General features: G+C 54.1%; 2 protein-coding genes across 9 annotated transcripts; one reads left to right on the top strand and one right to left on the bottom strand.

Annotated features, from left to right (window-relative positions):
* Window positions 1-22: 22 nt before the first annotated feature.
* Window positions 23-3,751, bottom strand: CFAP119 (cilia and flagella associated protein 119). Of its 8 annotated transcripts, XM_045460286.1 has the most exons (9): window positions 3,428-3,751; window positions 3,078-3,109; window positions 2,502-2,567; window positions 2,187-2,356; window positions 1,541-1,611; window positions 1,223-1,339; window positions 1,071-1,140; window positions 893-979; window positions 23-281 (listed from the first exon to the last, which is right to left on the bottom strand). In XM_045460286.1, the coding sequence occupies exons 1-9, from the start codon at window positions 3,629-3,631 to the stop codon at window positions 103-105; spliced, it is 996 nt and encodes a 331-aa protein (XP_045316242.1). In that variant the 5' UTR covers window positions 3,632-3,751; the 3' UTR covers window positions 23-102. The 8 variants fall into 8 exon arrangements, with proteins under 8 accessions (XP_045316242.1, XP_045316239.1, XP_045316241.1 ...); XM_045460283.1 differs by having other exon boundaries at window positions 1,223-1,611; XM_045460285.1 differs by having other exon boundaries at window positions 1,071-1,339; window positions 2,191-2,356.
* A 171-nt stretch (window positions 3,752-3,922) lies between these two features.
* On the top strand, window positions 3,923-15,980 carry RNF40 (ring finger protein 40). The gene is made up of 20 exons (XM_045460275.1): window positions 3,923-4,208; window positions 4,317-4,520; window positions 4,933-5,100; window positions 5,236-5,377; window positions 6,025-6,231; window positions 6,773-6,894; window positions 6,993-7,139; window positions 7,232-7,306; window positions 8,010-8,129; window positions 8,226-8,405; window positions 8,580-8,715; window positions 9,549-9,670; window positions 9,755-10,182; window positions 10,269-10,386; window positions 10,511-10,660; window positions 10,838-11,050; window positions 11,129-11,254; window positions 12,481-12,621; window positions 12,732-12,833; window positions 14,725-15,980. Exons 1-20 carry the CDS (start codon window positions 4,101-4,103, stop codon window positions 14,899-14,901), a joined length of 3,186 nt encoding a protein of 1,061 aa, XP_045316231.1. The 5' UTR covers window positions 3,923-4,100; the 3' UTR covers window positions 14,902-15,980.
* Window positions 15,981-16,475: the final 495 nt, after the last annotated feature.

The raw sequence follows: 16,475 nt of genomic DNA, 5'->3' as shown, positions 1-16,475 counted from the left end.
TGTCTGGCTTCAGCGGGGAAGCCCAGAAGGTGCTCAGGAGGGGTGGGGGGGCGGGGATGAGGCTGCTCTGCCCCAGGCCTTTATTGGGGAAAATGCTGGGGGTCACTTGGTCTTGTTCTTGCCTTTGCCAGGAGGTAGCTGGAAGGGCTGCTCTAGGATGGTCAACTTGCTGTTGAGCCTTTCCTCGCTGGCTTTGAGCCGCTCCTCTATCAGCTGTTGGAGCTGCCCCAGCTCCTTGCTCATCTGGGTCTTGATGTAGGCTCGCAGGATGGAGACCTGGCCTGCAGGGGCAAGGAAGAAGGGGCAGGTCAGCAGAGATGCCATGGGGCTGAGGGATTGCCCCTAGCTGGGCAAACACAACCTCCAAGGTGCCCCTGGGGCTACACAGATAGCAATCAGGAAAGGCTTCAGTTCAGGAAAGGTCAACTAGCCCTTCTGTGGAGAGGGGTGGGTGGACTGGTCATGCTGGACTCTCTGGATTGCTGATGAGCAGATAAGTGGCCTTACACAGGTGATTTAATCTTTGCATATCTCTGTTTCCTCCTGTGTACAATGTAGATAGTGCTAGCACCTAGTGCCTAGGACTGAGGGAGGGTTAAATGTAAGATGCTTAACACAGGGCCTGCCTGGCACCCTGTTACTGCTAAATGTGTGCTGGTTGTTACTGTCATTGGTTTTATAATTATCCTTTTCTGGAGCTCCTCTTCCGCGCCCCCCTGCCCCTGCAGCTGCACTTTTATTACCTGGTTTGTCATCTTGAATTTCTGCGTAAGGAGTCATTTGGAGAAAGGACACTGTGCCTAAAACAGACCTGAAGTCCTGATGTGGTCTAACCCCTCCCTTTTATACTTGCTCCAAGGCACAGGGGAACCTAACCCTTCCAGCTCCTCACTTGGCTCTTGCTCTGGCTGGACCACTGTTTCCAGCTCCTCCTCCTGTGGGGTGACTGCCTGCTCTCCCACCTCCTCGCCTTCTTTCTCTGCAGGCCAGAAGCAGGAAGAGGCTTCAGTTTCAGCTTCAACCCCAGCCCCAGCCCCAGCCCCAGCCCCAGCCCCAGCCCTCTTCCTCACCTGTCTCATCCTCTGGCCAGAGCTCAGGCGGCTGTAGCCCTATGTAAGTCAAAGATAGGTCCAGCTTCACCTGGGAAGAGGGAGGAGGAGGGAGGCTGAGAGGAGGGCATCTGCACTGAGTGAAAGGGGGAGATGAGAGGTGGCCTCTGTACCTGGGGTGTGAAGACATATTTGTAGAGCTTGAAGTGGCGGAAGTAGGTGTTGACCACATAATCTGCCAGGGCAAGCAGCTGTTCCTCCCTAAAGAGGTTGATACTGAAGGGAGGCCGCTGTGGGGATGATTGGGAGTTAGGGGACTGACCACCCCCAGGAACCCTGACCTTTTCTCCAAGTGCCTGGCAGTCCAGGAGCAGGGAGAGCCCCTTGCAGCCTTCAGAGAAAGATGAGGGTGATGAGTGTGAGAGAGGGCAGGAGACTGGGCTAGACTTTATCTGGGGGGAGACTGAAGATTCCATTCCAGAGGAACTGACCCTGACTCCATGGCAAAAAAGAACACTGGTGAAGTAGCGGTAACATTCCTCCACGTTGCCCAAGGGGGTTGCTGAGGGGGGAAAGCAAGATGTGACAGTGAGTCCCCTCCCTGATATTCATTCATTTCACTCACTCACCAGCTACTTATTGCACTTTAGAAGTGAGCAAATCTAGGTTTAAGTCCTGGCTTATTTCAGTAATTCACTCAACAAATACCGAGTACCCCGTGCACTGTTCTAGGGCACTGAACAAAACAAACAAGGTCCTGTCTGTAAGTGACATACAATAAAATGAGAAATATGTAATTTCACCTCTTGTTAAACATTGTGCAGAAAAACACAGTTGTAAGAATAAAGTGGGGGGGGGGGGTGGAGGAGGAGCTGTTTTATTGAGCACTGTGTGTATATTTACATCTATTACAATATTTCTCAGAACAGTCTCATGAAGTTGGTGCTGTATATGAAGAAATGGACGGTTTCAAAGCTGAAACAACTTGTGTGTGGTCATATTGCGTGTAATGACAGAACAAAGATTCCAAGGGAATCCAAAGATTCCAAGGGAACTACTGCTTCCCTTGGTCACTTTTGCCATCCCAGTCTCCTCTGTCCCCTGGGCTCAAACCCTTAGGTAGCCTGACCCTCTCACCCACACAGGCCTTGTGAAGATCTTGGAGCAGAGCACAAGCTGTTGATGTCTGTTCCAGTGAGAAGCCCTGCTGGCGGCAGAAGATGAGTGCATGGGAGAAAAGGTCCAGGATGATGGCATCCCGCAGGTTCTGCTCAGGAGAGCCTAGCCCCAAAAGCTCAGCTAGCACCCTTAGGAGAGAGGAAAGAATGAGCGAGCCTCCCCACACCGATGCACCACATGCTCTGGAGTTGGGCATTCTTCCCGCCCTCCCAGCCCAGCTCTCTCAATCTCCCCAGGAGACAGCTTCTCTGCCCTTCCCTCATCCCCCCATACTCCCTCATCTCCTCAGTGTTGGTGGTCTTCTCCAGCCTGTGCATGGAATGGATGTCCAGGTACTTCCTGTTGTAAGAAAAGAGGTGAAAAGGTGTTGGTGGCCATTGTGCATTAGTCTCCTGGCAGGGCTATGATGGCTAGAGCATTGAACTGGGAATCAGGAGACCTGAGTTTGAGGATTAGCCCTTCCACTACTCTCTCTGGATCCAACTTTCTCCACCTTCAAATAAGGAATATGGCTTAAATGAACTCCTTTGGTCCTCTTCGTTTATAAAGCCAAGGATTAGGAAATTTAAGCTCTTGTCTCTGCCACTCCTCATGTGGCTTCAGTGTCCCCATTTATACAGTGCTCCACAGCAGTTGATATTCCATTTACATCCTTAGTCTTTGGCTCCCTTCTTCCCATCCTCCCTCGTTGGACTGGGGAGGCAGGAAAGCTGGAGATCTAGTCATCTTGGGTAATTGCAGTTTCCTCATCTGTAAAATGGGTAATGCTCTACCTGTTTGACAGAACTTTTGGGGAAGAATAATGCAAATGTAAAGTGTAACTTTTTCCCCAAGGCTCTTCACACTCACCACATGCAGATCCGGGGCCGGGGCAGCGGCAGCTGCGGAGAGAAAGCGGATTGGGCAGGCAGAGCTTGTCCCTGGCCCCAGTCCCTGACCTGTCGCGGATCTCCAGCTGGCCTAAGAACCCGCTAACTTGCCTTCTCAAAGATTATGTACGAGCAACGCCGTCAGGCCAGCCTTTGATAGGCCCTAAGTACCATTCATGAGCATTTAACAGTCGGAGTTACACACCCCCGCCTCTTCACCAAGGCACCCAGGAAACGTCTTGAACTTTAATAAACATAACGGCGGGTGGCGCCCTGCCGGGGAGCCCTTTTACAAACATTCATGAGCGGACCACTCTGTCCCGCCCTCACCGGGAACAAGTTGGCTGCAGGATCTTCAGCCGCTTCTACCGAGGCCGCGGTGCCGGACTCAGGCCGCACACCTGTTGGTATCCTCATGACGGACTCATCCAATGAAGTGAGTTCCCTCTCGGGTTCCCGCTGCAGTTCGGAGGGCTGTTCAAGCTCCGACTGCATCTTCAGTCCTAGGAATTGGCTGGACTTCTGACGGATCATCTCGTCGCTCCTCTTTGCCGTGGGTCACCACTGGCTCTGTCCCGCCCAGGTCCTGGGAACGCCGGTTCTCGGGCAGCGACTGCCAAGGCCTGGCCCTCTAGCGACGCCTCAGCCAATCGGCGCCGTAGAAAGACCGGGTGCAGCCAATCCGCAGGGGGCGTCTCCCTCCGTTTCAACGGCGACCGTTGCTAAGAGAGCTCGTGGAGGGAGGGAGGAAGTGTAGGGCGCTCGCCAATCAGTAAGAAGAGAATGCGCATGCGCAGTAAGTTTCAAGCCCCGCCCCCGCGCCCTCCCTTCAAAGTGGCTGACCTGAGGCAGGCGATGCCCTTAGGACTAGGGAATGTAAGTGCGGTGTCAGTTGCCACGGGAACTGTTTACTGGCCAATCACCGAGAGAAAGAGGAGGTGTTCAGAAAGAAACCAAACGGGACCCTAGAGGTGGGACAAAGCGCGACCAATAGAAACAGGAAATGAAGTTTCGCCACATCCGGCATTGCCTGCGGCGCTTGCGCTCTGGGCTGAAGAGGCCGGTGACGTCCGGTGAAGTCCAAGATGGCGCTAGGCTGATCCTGCTGCAGGTGAGGGGCCCGGGGCTGGCGGGGGCGAGATTCAGCAGGTGTGTGCGGGGGTGCTTGGGGCTGCGGAGCGCTGGCAGCCTCCACATCTATGCTCTCTGTCTTCTGCAGGTGACAGAAGTGCCACCCACGCCTGCCCGACGTCCCTCGGGAGACCCTGCGCCGCTCCTCGTCTCCGCGGCCATGTCTGGACCCGGCAACAAACGCGCCGCCGGCGACGGGGGCTCAGGGCCCCCAGAGAAGAAGCTGAGCCGTGAAGAGAAGACCACAACCACGCTCATAGAGCCCATTCGTCTTGGGGGCATCTCTTCCACGGTTCGTGGCTCCTGCCCCAGTCCTCACAACTTGCCAGACCCCCATCTCTGTTCTCCGTCCAAATCGTCCAGAATTTTACTCCCAGTTGCCCAGGCTTGGCACGGTTCACTTTACAGAACACACTGTTGAAGGAAACGGAGGACACGATTTTTGCCTTCCTTTTACAGATAAGGGAAACGTGTTCCCAGGGGGCATATGACTTGTCAAAGACTTGAGAGTTAGAAAGAGGTAGTAGCAGAACTCACAACCAAGATGCTTTCTCTGTGGGTGTCTGAGCCTCTTTAAATCCTGTTAGCGGTTAGTCTGGGGATTTTCTCTTCTCCATTCCAGTTGCTCTCCTTTGTTTCTCTCTGTGATTGGTTTCATGGGCCCTGCTTGACCCTCTCCTTGGCCCCTTTGTTTTCCTTGGTAGGAGGAGATGGACCTGAAGGTTCTGCAGTTCAAGAACAAGAAACTAGCAGAGCGGTTGGAACAGCGACAGGCTTGTGAAGATGAACTCCGAGAACGAATTGAGAAGCTGGAGAAGCGGCAGGCCACAGACGATGCCACACTTCTCATTGTCAATCGCTACTGGGCCCAGGTGGACACCCCTCTGCTTTCCAAGACCTGGCCCTGATCCTGCTGCCAATCCTCAGACTCCTCTGCTGGGAAAAGGGGTATCATGCTGGGAAGCACCTGAGGGATTTGTAACATTTTTGGTGCTTTCTCCCTTCAGCTGGATGAAACCGTGGAAGCCCTTCTCCGACACCATGAGAGCCAGGGGGAGCTGTCTTCAGGGACAGAGGCGCCTGGGACCCAGGAGGGACTGACACGTGATGAGACCCCTGTCACAGAGCCAGGGACATCGGAGCTGAGGGGTAGGACCGGAGCCCTAGGATCTGGGGAGCTTAGTTAAGCTAAGAAAGGTCCTGGAATGGAGGGGACTTTTATATTAGTCTCTCGAATTTCCCGCTGGTCTTCTCACTCGTGCACACACACACACACACACACACACACGCACCTGATTTCATGTTTGGGTGGCAAAAGTGCAGTGGATAAGACCCCGGGCCCCGGGCTTTGGAATCTGAGTGACTTGGTTCATAGTGCATGTCATGTTTGACACTCATTTAGTTGAAAACTATTAACATTGAGTACTGGCACAGCCTCAGAAGAAACAAAGACAGGAAGAAACGTTGGCCCTGACCTCAGGGAGGAAGTGATTTTAAGCCATGAGTAAAAAGTACAGGGGCCCTTGAGAGGGAATCAGTGTATGCACACATGTGTGTGGTTCTAATTTAGATGGAGAAGGCTTCCCTGAAGAGTGATTTGGGAGCTCTGTGGCCTTGAGTAAGTTATCTCTCTGAAATAAAGTTGTATCACTTTGAGGATGGGGATACCAGTGTATTACAGGCATTGCGTGTGTCGATTCAGTGAGCCGTAGAGTGAAGGGCTCAGGCTGGAACATCGTATGGAGTGGTGGTAATTGCTGCTGTTATCCTCACAAAGGTCTGTCCATCCCTCGCAGAGCCTCTGCCGGTGCAGCCGCGGCCCCCTCTCAGTGAGCCAGCCTTGGCTTTTGTGGTAGCACTGGGCGCCAGCAGCAGTGAGGAGGTGGAGCTCCAGCTGCAGGGCCAGATGGAGTTCTCTAAGGCAGCTGTGTCCCGGGTCGTAGAGGCCTCAGACCGCCTACAACGCCGGGTGGAGGAACTCTGTCAGCGAGTATATAGCCGAGGTTGGTTCTTCCTTCCCCATCGCATGGGTGTCTACCCCCATTTGCATCTTGATTGTATCCCCTCAATGCCCCAAGCCCAGAGGCAGCCATAATTCTCCAAGGAATAAATCAGCCACGTTCTCAGGGAAAGGGGTGGGTTGTAGATGGGGCCCTGGCTCTGATTCCTGGGGTTGAGAGATGGGTGGGAGGAGTTGTCGATGCTTATGGGGCCCCTGCCTTCCAGCTGGAGACCTCTTTGGAACACTTTGTGCAAATTTTGGTGGCAGTTGTTGATCCGCAAGGCATAGTAGCAAGTGCCTTGGCTTTGCAGGTTGACAGGCTTCTCCCAGCCCTAGTCCTGTCGTTCTAGCCTGGGCGTTCTCAGTAAATGGCTCTCTTCTCTGAGCTGGTTTCCTCCTTTGTACAGTGGGGATAAAGACTCCTGGCTTTGTCATGAGAGATTGGCAAGACAGCTGGTGGATCACATGGGCACTCACAGAATGAGTTAGTACTTTGCCCCATTGCCTTGGACTTCGCTCTTACCCGAGCCCTGCCTTCCCAGGGGACAGCGAGCCCCCCAGTGAGGTGGCTCGGGCGCGCACCCGGGAGCTGGGTCGTGAGAACCGGCGACTGCAGGACTTGGCCACCCAGCTACAGGAGAAGCACCACCGCATCTCTTTGGAGGTGGGATTAAAACCGGGGCAGGATTTGGGTTAGATGGGCACCCAGGTTCTCAGGGAGCCAAGTCCCTTGCTCTAAGCATCTTCCCTATCATTGTCTAGTATTCTGAGCTCCAGGATAAAGTGACGTCAGCAGAGACCAAGGTGCTAGAGATGGAGACGACGGTGGAGGACCTGCAGTGGGACATCGAGAAGCTGCGCAAGCGTGAGCAGAAGCTCAATAAGCACCTGGCGGAGGCCTTGGAGCAGGTGGGGCTAGGGTGCTGGGTCAGATGGAGCCAAGGCTAAATACTTGGAGTCTTGCTTCTCTCCTTCACTCCCATCTATCTGTCTCTCCACAGCTCAACTCTGGCTACTATGTGTCTGGGAGCTCCTCGGGTTTCCAGGGGGGCCAGATCACACTCAGCATGCAGAAGGTGAGCAGCCGCCATTCTTGGCAGCCCCTCCTGTAACCTTTTATCTACCTTACCCATGAATGTTCCCTCAGAATTAAGGACAGACCACCCACATGGTCTCTGAGGCCCTTGCCTGTACTCATGCTGCTTTGTCTCATTCGTTTACATATTCAGTAAATACTGTTGAATGCTAAATGGTAGGGACTGCTCGGAAGCAGGCCTATCAGAGGACGATATAGACAGAAATCAGAGGTTTTTTTGGAGTTTGGGTTCTGGTTGAGGGAGCAAATAAGTATGTAGTACATAAGGTGGCGATAAGTGCCTCAAAGAAAAAGCATAGAAAAGAGACCAATGGAAATATGTTGGAGCTGACTGGCGTTCTTAGCTGGGTAGCTGAAGAAGGGCCTCACTGAGCGGGCTCTATGACTTCTTGGTCGTTGCACTATTTTGTGGTGCTGTGAGGGTCACTGTTTCCTGTGAACTCTTTATTTCAGCTTTTTCTTCAGGTGTTTCAGGAAGGCTTCCCTGACTCCTTGTCAGCCTTGGTTGCCAGCACTGACCGTGCAGTATTTTCTCCCACTTACCTGGGAGCCCTTAGGAAAGTGCTTGGGTTTGGCCTGTCCTTAGGGCTTCAGAATCCATCATTGTCCCCGTGTGGTGGGGATGGGAGGGAAGCATGCATTCTGGCCTGGCCCTACCTGCCATAGTCCCTCCTGCTCCACAGTTTGAGATGCTGAATGCAGAGTTGGAAGAAAACCAGGAATTGGCCAACAGCCGGATGGCAGAGCTGGAGAAGCTACAGGCCGAGCTTCAGGGGGCTGTGCGGACCAATGAGCGCCTCAAGGTGGGCTGTATTTAGGCCTGGTAGGGCCTGAGCCTGCCAGGTAGTTGCTGGGCCCTGAATCCTCCTGCTGATCACTTTTGGGCACCTTGCTCCTAGGTAGCCCTGCGGAGCCTTCCTGAGGAGGTGGTGCGGGAAACGGGGGAGTACCGGATGTTGCAGGCCCAGTTCTCACTGCTCTATAATGAGTCTCTGCAAGTGAAGACCCAGCTTGATGAGGCCCGGGGGCTGCTGCTGGCTACCAAGAATTCCCACCTGAGACACATTGAGCACATGGAGGTATGGCCCTGGAACAGACCTTAGGGTCAGGGCCTTTGGAGGCCTTGTGTGCTACCAGGGATCCCTTGGGAATAAATTCTTCCTAAGCCACTGAGGCCTGAGGTGGGGGGGAAGAAGAGAGGGGTTTGCCAGGGGCTAAAGGGTTGTGTGGGTCCTTAACACCTCAACCTACAGAGCGATGAGCTGGGGCTACAGAAGAAGCTGCGCACAGAGGTTATCCAGCTGGAGGACACGCTGGCCCAGGTACGCAAGGAGTACGAGATGCTGCGCATCGAGTTTGAACAGAACCTGGCGGCCAACGAGCAGGCGGGTATGTGGTGAAGATGGGGTGGAGGTGGGGCCTTATCTGGGATTGCTGGTCCCTGGTGGGGGGCTACTGCTTATCCAGATGCAAGGGGTTAAGCCCCTTCCTTTTGCAGAGCCTCCTGTCCCTGGCCAAAACAGGGATCATGGCACCTGGCTCAAGGGCACAGTGAGGGTCACAACCAGCTGAGGTGGCTGATGGAGCAGGCACAGCCAGAACATGAGCTGTTGGCCCGGTCTGTGGTTCTCTGGCCTTACAGTGTCTCTCTCTTGGAGGTATTCATTCATTTGTGGGTGTATTAAATCTGGCTCTCTTCCAGGCTTTGGGATTATATTAGTAAACAAAATTCAAAGCATCTTTGCTACTGTGGCCTAGTAGCGTAGTGGGGGAAGACAACAAAGTAAAAAATAGAAGGTGTATATTAGATAGTGGCAAATATATCAAGAGAAATAAAGCAGGGGAGAAAGATATGAAGTGTTAGAAGATTGTGGTTTTGGATGGGAAGGTCAGAGAAATGAAACTCAGAAGATGACATCTATTTAAAAATATGAAAGAATCGGACTAATTTACTTCGATGAACGTTACAGTCGTGTGCTCCTTTGAAGGAAATTTGGAAATACCAAAAAAAGTCTACATTAACAGAAATAACATAGGAGGTTCGAGAGTTTTCTTCTAAGCCTAGGTTATTACTTTGATAAGGTCACACTCCGTACAGGGCCTCAGTTTCCCTCTCCTTCACAATGGGAGTGATGGCTTTGGCTCCCCTTCTCCCACCACTGAGGAGTTGGGCTCTTAGCCCAGAGGCCAGTCTAACCCCTTACTTTCCAACCCTCCCCCAGGGCCCATCAACCGTGAGATGCGCCACCTGATCAGCAGCCTCCAAAACCACAACCACCAGCTAAAGGGGGATGCCCAGCGATACAAGCGGAAGCTGCGGGAAGTGCAGGCTGAGATTGGCAAGGTGAGGAAGGGGATGCCTCGGAAAAGCCTTGGCTAGACCCCAGTAAGCACGCTCTCACCTCAGCCGTGTTCTTTATCTTTGCAGCTCCGGGCCCAGGCCAGTGGCTCAACCCACTCCATTCCGAACCTGGGCCACCCAGAGGACTCTGGCCTCAGTGCCCCAACCCCAGGGAAAGAAGAGGGTGGGCCAGGCCCTGTCAATGCCCCTGACAGCAGAAAGGAGGTGGCTTCAGTGCCTGGTGCCACCATTGCTGCCTCCTCAGCAAAGAAAGAGGAGCTGGCCCCCTCTGAGGAAGATTCCCAGGCCTTAACTCCTGGGTCCCAGGGCCCCTCCTCCCGGAGCCGAGAACCTGAGGCCAGGCCCAAGCGGGAGCTTCGGGAGCGGGAAGGGCCTGGCCTGGGACCCCCATCTGTAGCCTCAGCTCTCTCAAGAGCTGATCGGGAGAAGGCCAAGGTGGAGGAGGCCAAGAGGAAGGAGTCAGAACTCCTTAAAGGTCTCCGAGCAGAGCTCAAGTGAGACCCTGTTTTTGTCTCCTTTCCACCCCTGCCAAAGTGGCCTCCGGCCCCAGTCACCAAGCCTTCCTCCTGTGCTTCTCCAGGAAGGCCCAGGAAAGCCAGAAGGAGATGAAACTGCTGCTGGACATGTACAAGTCAGCACCCAAGGAACAGCGGGATAAGGTGCAGCTCATGGCAGCCGAACGCAAGGCCAAGGCTGAGGTGAGGGCAGGTAGGGCCTGTGGGGCATACACAGAGGCTGCCCTGGGGGGTTCTGACTAGAGCAGGGCCCTAGGTCAGCAGGAAGCAGTGAGAAGAGCTAGCTCTTTCTTTTTGGTGGCTGTAGGTCGATGAACTACGAGGCCGCATTCGGGAATTGGAGGAGAGGGACCGAAGAGAGAGCAAGAAAATTGCTGATGAGGATGCCCTGCGGCGCATTCGGCAAGCCGAAGAACAGATCGAACACCTGCAGCGCAAGTTGGGTGCTACCAAGCAGGTATGACCCCCTTGTGGTCCCCTGCTTCTGAATATTGGGATACCCTTAACTCCTTGATGGGTACTCCTAGCAGATGCTCTGGGATCACTCTGTGGTCAGTCCTTTTTTCCTGTGGTTTCCCCATGATCATCGTGTCCATCTTCCGTTTTCCATCTTGTCCCTGTCCACCTGCTGCAGGAAGAAGAGGCTTTGCTGTCGGAGATGGATGTGACGGGTCAGGCTTTTGAGGACATGCAGGAACAAAATGGGAGGCTGCTACAGCAGTTACGGGAGAAGGATGATGCCAACTTTAAGTTGATGTCAGAACGGATCAAGGCCAACCAGATTCACAAGCTACTGCGGGAGGAGAAGGATGAGCTGGGCGAACAAGTTCTTGGCCTCAAGTCCCAGGTATGGCAGCCCTGGGCTGTAGGGTGGAGCTGGAGAGGCACCAGCTCCCCAGCACTGAGTCTCCACCCCTGACCTCAGGTGGATGCCCAGCTGCTGACCGTGCAGAAGCTGGAGGAAAAAGAGCGGGCCTTGCAGGGCAGCCTCGGGGGTGTAGAGAAGGAGCTGACGCTGCGCAGCCAGGCCCTGGAGCTCAACAAAAGGAAGGTGAGGCCAGGCCCGAGGGCAGAAAGCAACCTGGGATGGTGGCTCACAGCTAAAGCCCTGCTCTACCTCCTCTCCCGGCCCAGCTCACGTCTCCAATACTTACTGTGTTCTAGTTCCTGTGCTAAGGCCTGTCTATGCTGGGCTGCATTTTGGTCTTATAACAGTCGTAAGATGGTATTTGTTACCTGTTTTTCATAACTTAGGAAATTGAAGCTCAGGCAGAGCAACTGACTTGCTCAAGAAAGAGTGGACCTGAAATTGGGGCCTGGATCTCCTTGGCTCCAGAACACACCTTTTTTTTTTTTTTTTTTTTTTTTTTTTTTTTTTGTAAGAGAGAGCACGTGAGCAGGGGAGAGGGGCAGAGGGAGAGAGACAATCTTAAGCAGGCTTCATGCTGAGCATGGAGCCTTATGTGGGGTTCGATCCCATGACCCTGGGATCGTGACCTGAGCCAAAATCAAAAGTCTGACACTCAACTGACTGAGCCACCCAGGCACCCCCAGAACTTGCGTCTTGAGCACTAAGTTGGCTAGATGTAAAGTAGGGATGCTGGTTCCTGTCACATAGTTGAATTGAAGTTCTGGAATGTCTAGGTCATGGGAAAGGCTTAAGATCAATGTTAGTTTTAGTTTGTTTTCCCTACTGTGCTTCCCCCCCCCCCCACATTTAATTCATTCATTAAAGCAGTATAATTCATCCCCTTGCCATGTATCCCCGGCACTGAGAGCTAGAGAGAACCTGGAATAAGAGGGTCCTACCGGAAATGGGAACTTCAGTCTTGAGGAGGTAGATAGCCAGATATCCCACAGGTAAAATATATTACTGCAGATTCCAGTAAATCTTGTGAAGGAAACTAAGGTGCTGTGAAAGAAAAATAGGGGGAGCCTGTCTCCAGAACCGACATGTAAGCTGAGGGCTGAGGGAGCCACTGGAAAGAAACCTGTGTGTTGGGGGTGTTGAGGGGAGAAGAGAGAAGAGCCCTGTGGAGGTTCAGAGATAGGAGAGAGAGTTATGCAGGTAGGAAGTGAGCGTGTCAGGAGCTGCAGAGATAGAGGTGAAGGTGGAGAGGTCAGGAGGCAGAACTAGCTCCAGCGAAGATCCTGGACTTGATCCCAAGAGCAGGAATCACTGGAATGTTTGACACAGGCATCTGTAGACCATGGCTCCACATGCCTGACTCGCCAGGCTCAGGCGAGCCCACCCTTAACCTGTTCCACCTACCCCAGGCTGTGGAAGCAGCCCAGCTGGCCGAGGACCTAAAGGTGCAGCTGGAGCACGTACAGACGCGGCTGCGAGAGATCCAGCCTTGCCTGGCAGAGAGCCGGGCCGCTCGCGAGAAAGAGAGCTTCAACCTCAAGAGGGCTCAGGTGTGTGCATGGGGTAGGGACAGGGTTGTTCAGGGTCACTGATGTGGCCTAGGGGCGGGTGGTTCAAGATGAGGACCCTTGCACTTAGCCTAGCCCTTCTCCTGCCCCAGGAGGACATCTCCCGACTGCGGCGCAAGTTGGAGAAGCAGAGGAAGGTGGAGGTTTACGCAGATGCCGATGAAATTCTCCAGGAGGAGATCAAGGAGTACAAGGTGGGGCCGTGGGGCTGAGTTGTGCCCCAACAACCCAGGAATCTTAGATGGGGAGTTGGCGAGGGCTATAGTGGATAGCCTGGGGATAGCCAGAAATAAGGTTGGATAGAAAAGGTGGGCAGGGCCCTAGTTGTGGAGAATCAAACAGCTGACGAATGTACATGTGCTCATGCCAGGCACAGTGCCTGGCCAGGTGTGGGAGGGCTAAGAACTAGCTCTAGTCTTTGATTTCTTGAAACTGACCGTCTGTTGAAGGAAGCAGCCAATATTCTCAGTGATGAGCGATGTGATGGCTAACCCCACGGCAGCTCTGGGGGTTAGCAGGTTTCCTGGAAGGAATGTCCTCCAAGGGAAACCTGAAGAATGAGGGTTGACTGTGAGTAATGAGGATGAGAGGGTTCCAGCAAAGGGAAAGGTAGAGGTCCTTCACTGAGAGCGGTGTGCTAGAGCACAGATTGCTGGACACTGTAATTGGAAGACAGAATGTAGGTTTTGTGATGAGCAGGAAAGCTGAGGGTCTTGAACAGTGTCAGATCTTGAAGGGTGTGGTGAGTCAGGTTGAGACGCTTGGCTTATCCTGTAGGTAGTATGGAGACATCAAGGGGGTTTAAACCAGAGAGTTATATGGCTGGATTTGGGCTAGAGGGGGTAAAGACTAGAGGCAGAGAAATCTCTTAAGCAGTTGCAGTCATTGAGGCAAAAACTGGTAGGGAGCTAGCCTCGGGTGTTAGAGACAAGTAGAAGAGGTGAGGAGATATTTAGGAGGCAGAAGTGCTTGGACTCAGGGATGGATTGATTCATGGAGTGAGGGAGAGGGAGATCCTGAGAGCTCCTGGGTTCCTGATTTGAGAAACTAGTGGCATGTGGTAGGATTAGGAAGACCTCAGAGGAGTAGGTGTTGGTGGCCAGTGTTGTATCTCAGGGATGTTGAAAATGTGCCTTTGGGAGGCTGGCTGGGAAGGCATTCGAAGCAGAAGGACTTTCTGGATGATAAGGTTGGAGGATTGTCTGCAGGCAGAGGTAATGGTGGAAGCCACATAGAACTGTGGTCACCCAGGGAGGGTCTGTGATATGATACGGGATGGGTCATTCTTTTCCCTTAGGAATCTCAAAGCTTAAATGATGACGGAAGAGAAGCCTGCAGTTTGGTCTTGAAGGGGCAGGGGTAGCTGGGGGAGGCCATGGGGAGGCAGAGGAGGGTTTCTCCAGAAAAGATGGATGAGGATGGTTTGACAGCTAAGGGAAGAGGTGATGCTGGGGTGTGGGCTGGCCTGGGCTTTCAAGCGGGGCAGAGGAAGAATGTCGGGGAATGTTGAGTTGAGGGAATTTCTGGAGTTGGACATGAGACCTGGTGGCCGGTAGATGTTTCAGGAGGTTTCACTCTTCGTAGAGAAGAGTGAGTCCAGGGACCCAGCAGGATCTCTGGGCAGCACCAGGAGTGGGCCCAGTTGAGGGTGGAGCTGGGAGATTTCTAGTGGCACTGCTATGCCCAGCCAGGTGCAGATGAAGAGAAGGTAGATCGTCAGCTTCAGCCAGGACTGGGCTTTTGCCAGAGAAGGCCAGAGCAGCAAGAGATAAAGCCCCAAGGCAGGGGAGTCCCGGCTGGGCCTTTGGGTTATTGGCTTTTGAGCAGGGCGGGGAGAACATGTTGCCCACTGGCCACCACTGCCTGGGTTAGAATCCAGATTCTGCTACTTTCTGGTTTTGAGACCTTGGCCTCTGAGCCTCAGTTTCCTCATCCGGAGAGTGCCCATCCCCATCTCTCAGGGTTATGATGAGAGTTAGATGCAGTCTGCTGTGTGGTGGGCTTAGCCTGGACCACCTCCTGCTGTCAGCTTGGGGTCTGGGGGCCATCAGGACTGTCCCGAGCTGATGCCTTTGCCTGGCCCAGGCGCGGTTGACCTGCCCCTGCTGTAACACCCGCAAGAAGGATGCGGTCCTTACCAAGTGCTTCCACGTTTTCTGCTTCGAGTGCGTGCGGGGCCGCTATGAGGCCCGCCAGAGGAAGTGCCCCAAGTGCAACGCAGCCTTTGGTGCCCACGACTTCCACCGTGTCTACATCAGCTGAACCCGTAACTCAGGGGACTTTGGAACACCCATGGACCCTGGGGGCTGTGCCTCCAGTCCCTCCCTGCCCCACATTCAGTGGCCCTTACCCTCCATTCCGGAACTTGGGGGCCCAGCCCCTCTCCACCTAGTTGGTTTGGGGGTCCCAGTGCATGCTAGTGGGAGTGAGATCTGGCAAGCTCAGTTATACCTTTTCCACACAGAGCTACAGCCTAAGGGGCATCTGCCCTGCAGGAAGGGTCAGCTGTGAGAGGCCTGAGGGTCCAGAGCATTCAACTGAGCTTCCTGGAAGCTGACCTTAATCCTTCTCCAGCTGTCTCCCTGGGCCCATCCCTGTCCGAAGGGTGAAATCCCCCAGGCTGTGACCTCCCACTCAAGAGGAGGCTCACTACCTGCTTGCTTATACACCCACAAGTGAGGACCAAGGGTGGGCCAGTTTCCCCACCTCCTGAACTCTTGGGCCCACGGAGACTTTTCCACACTTGGGTGGGACTTCCCTCCTGTGGATTCACTGGGCTCTTTGGTCTGACCCTTATGCTAAGGGCTGAAGGAGGTACTCCCCTGTAAGGGGGAGGGTGGGTGGGGGGGGGTGGGAGCACTGTCCTCTTCTGGGAAACTCTGGCTGTTGCAGTCACCTTGCCCTCATCTCAGGGGTGCTGAACCAAGATCATCAGTCTTTATTCTAATCAGCCTCCCCCCACCCATCTGTTTCTCTCCCAAACCCACTTACCCCCCACCTCATGCTTCCCAAACTCTGACCCTGCTTTCATCCTGGTGGCCTTAACTTCATGGAGGCATTATGTCCCAGGAGGGGAAGGGACAGACTAGCGGCTGGGCCAACTTCCGATCATTCCAGGTAGAGGAGCTTCATCTAACACCCTGTGACTGAGCCTGTCCCCATGATGCTACCTGTGCTGTCTGCCCAAGCAAACTCCCATGGTTGTGAAGGCAGCAGGCAGGGGCCTGGAAGATGGAGCTGCTGACAGGTGCAAGGGTCCATTCAGACCCACAGGCCCTGCTCTGGAGATGTCTTGTATAGGCTGTTAATGTTATGAATAAACATCCAACCCTCAGCCTGCAGTCCAAGTAGCCAGGCTTCCTGCCCTAAACGTGGTCCCAGATTTTAGCTGCTACACTTCCGGCGCTGTCCTGCCTGGCAGGTAAACACCCCCCCCCCCCCCAAGGGCCTGCGCAGCAACCTCGAGTTTCCCACCCCCAGCATCTAGTTACTTTTGGATTGCCGTCGTGGATCCTAAACTGGGCTCGTGGGAGGAGCATGTCTGAAGGGAGAGAGCATCGTTCTCCACTGTCACCGGCTTGCCCCTCCAGCTGCTAAGGGGGAGGGCTGACGCTCCCACCATCCCGGCGTCCCTGCCGCCCTGTCTGCACGCTCTCGCCACGCCCCTCTCAATAATTGGTCGCTGGGATGCCGGGGGTCTCGTACTGCATCCTGGGAAATGTAGTCCCTTAATCATCAGGTAACAAGGTCCTCCGTGGAGAGAGCCGGTTCTAGGGTTGTACCGGCCAAAGGCAGACCTGGACGCAATCTGCGGGCTCTCCCTCCCCAGCGGCTTC

The sequence above is a fragment of the Leopardus geoffroyi genome, chromosome E3 (genome assembly GCF_018350155.1).
Source record: "Leopardus geoffroyi isolate Oge1 chromosome E3, O.geoffroyi_Oge1_pat1.0, whole genome shotgun sequence".
Taxonomy (NCBI): Eukaryota; Metazoa; Chordata; class Mammalia; order Carnivora; family Felidae; genus Leopardus; species Leopardus geoffroyi.
This window is presented reverse-complemented; position numbering and strand designations above follow the sequence as displayed.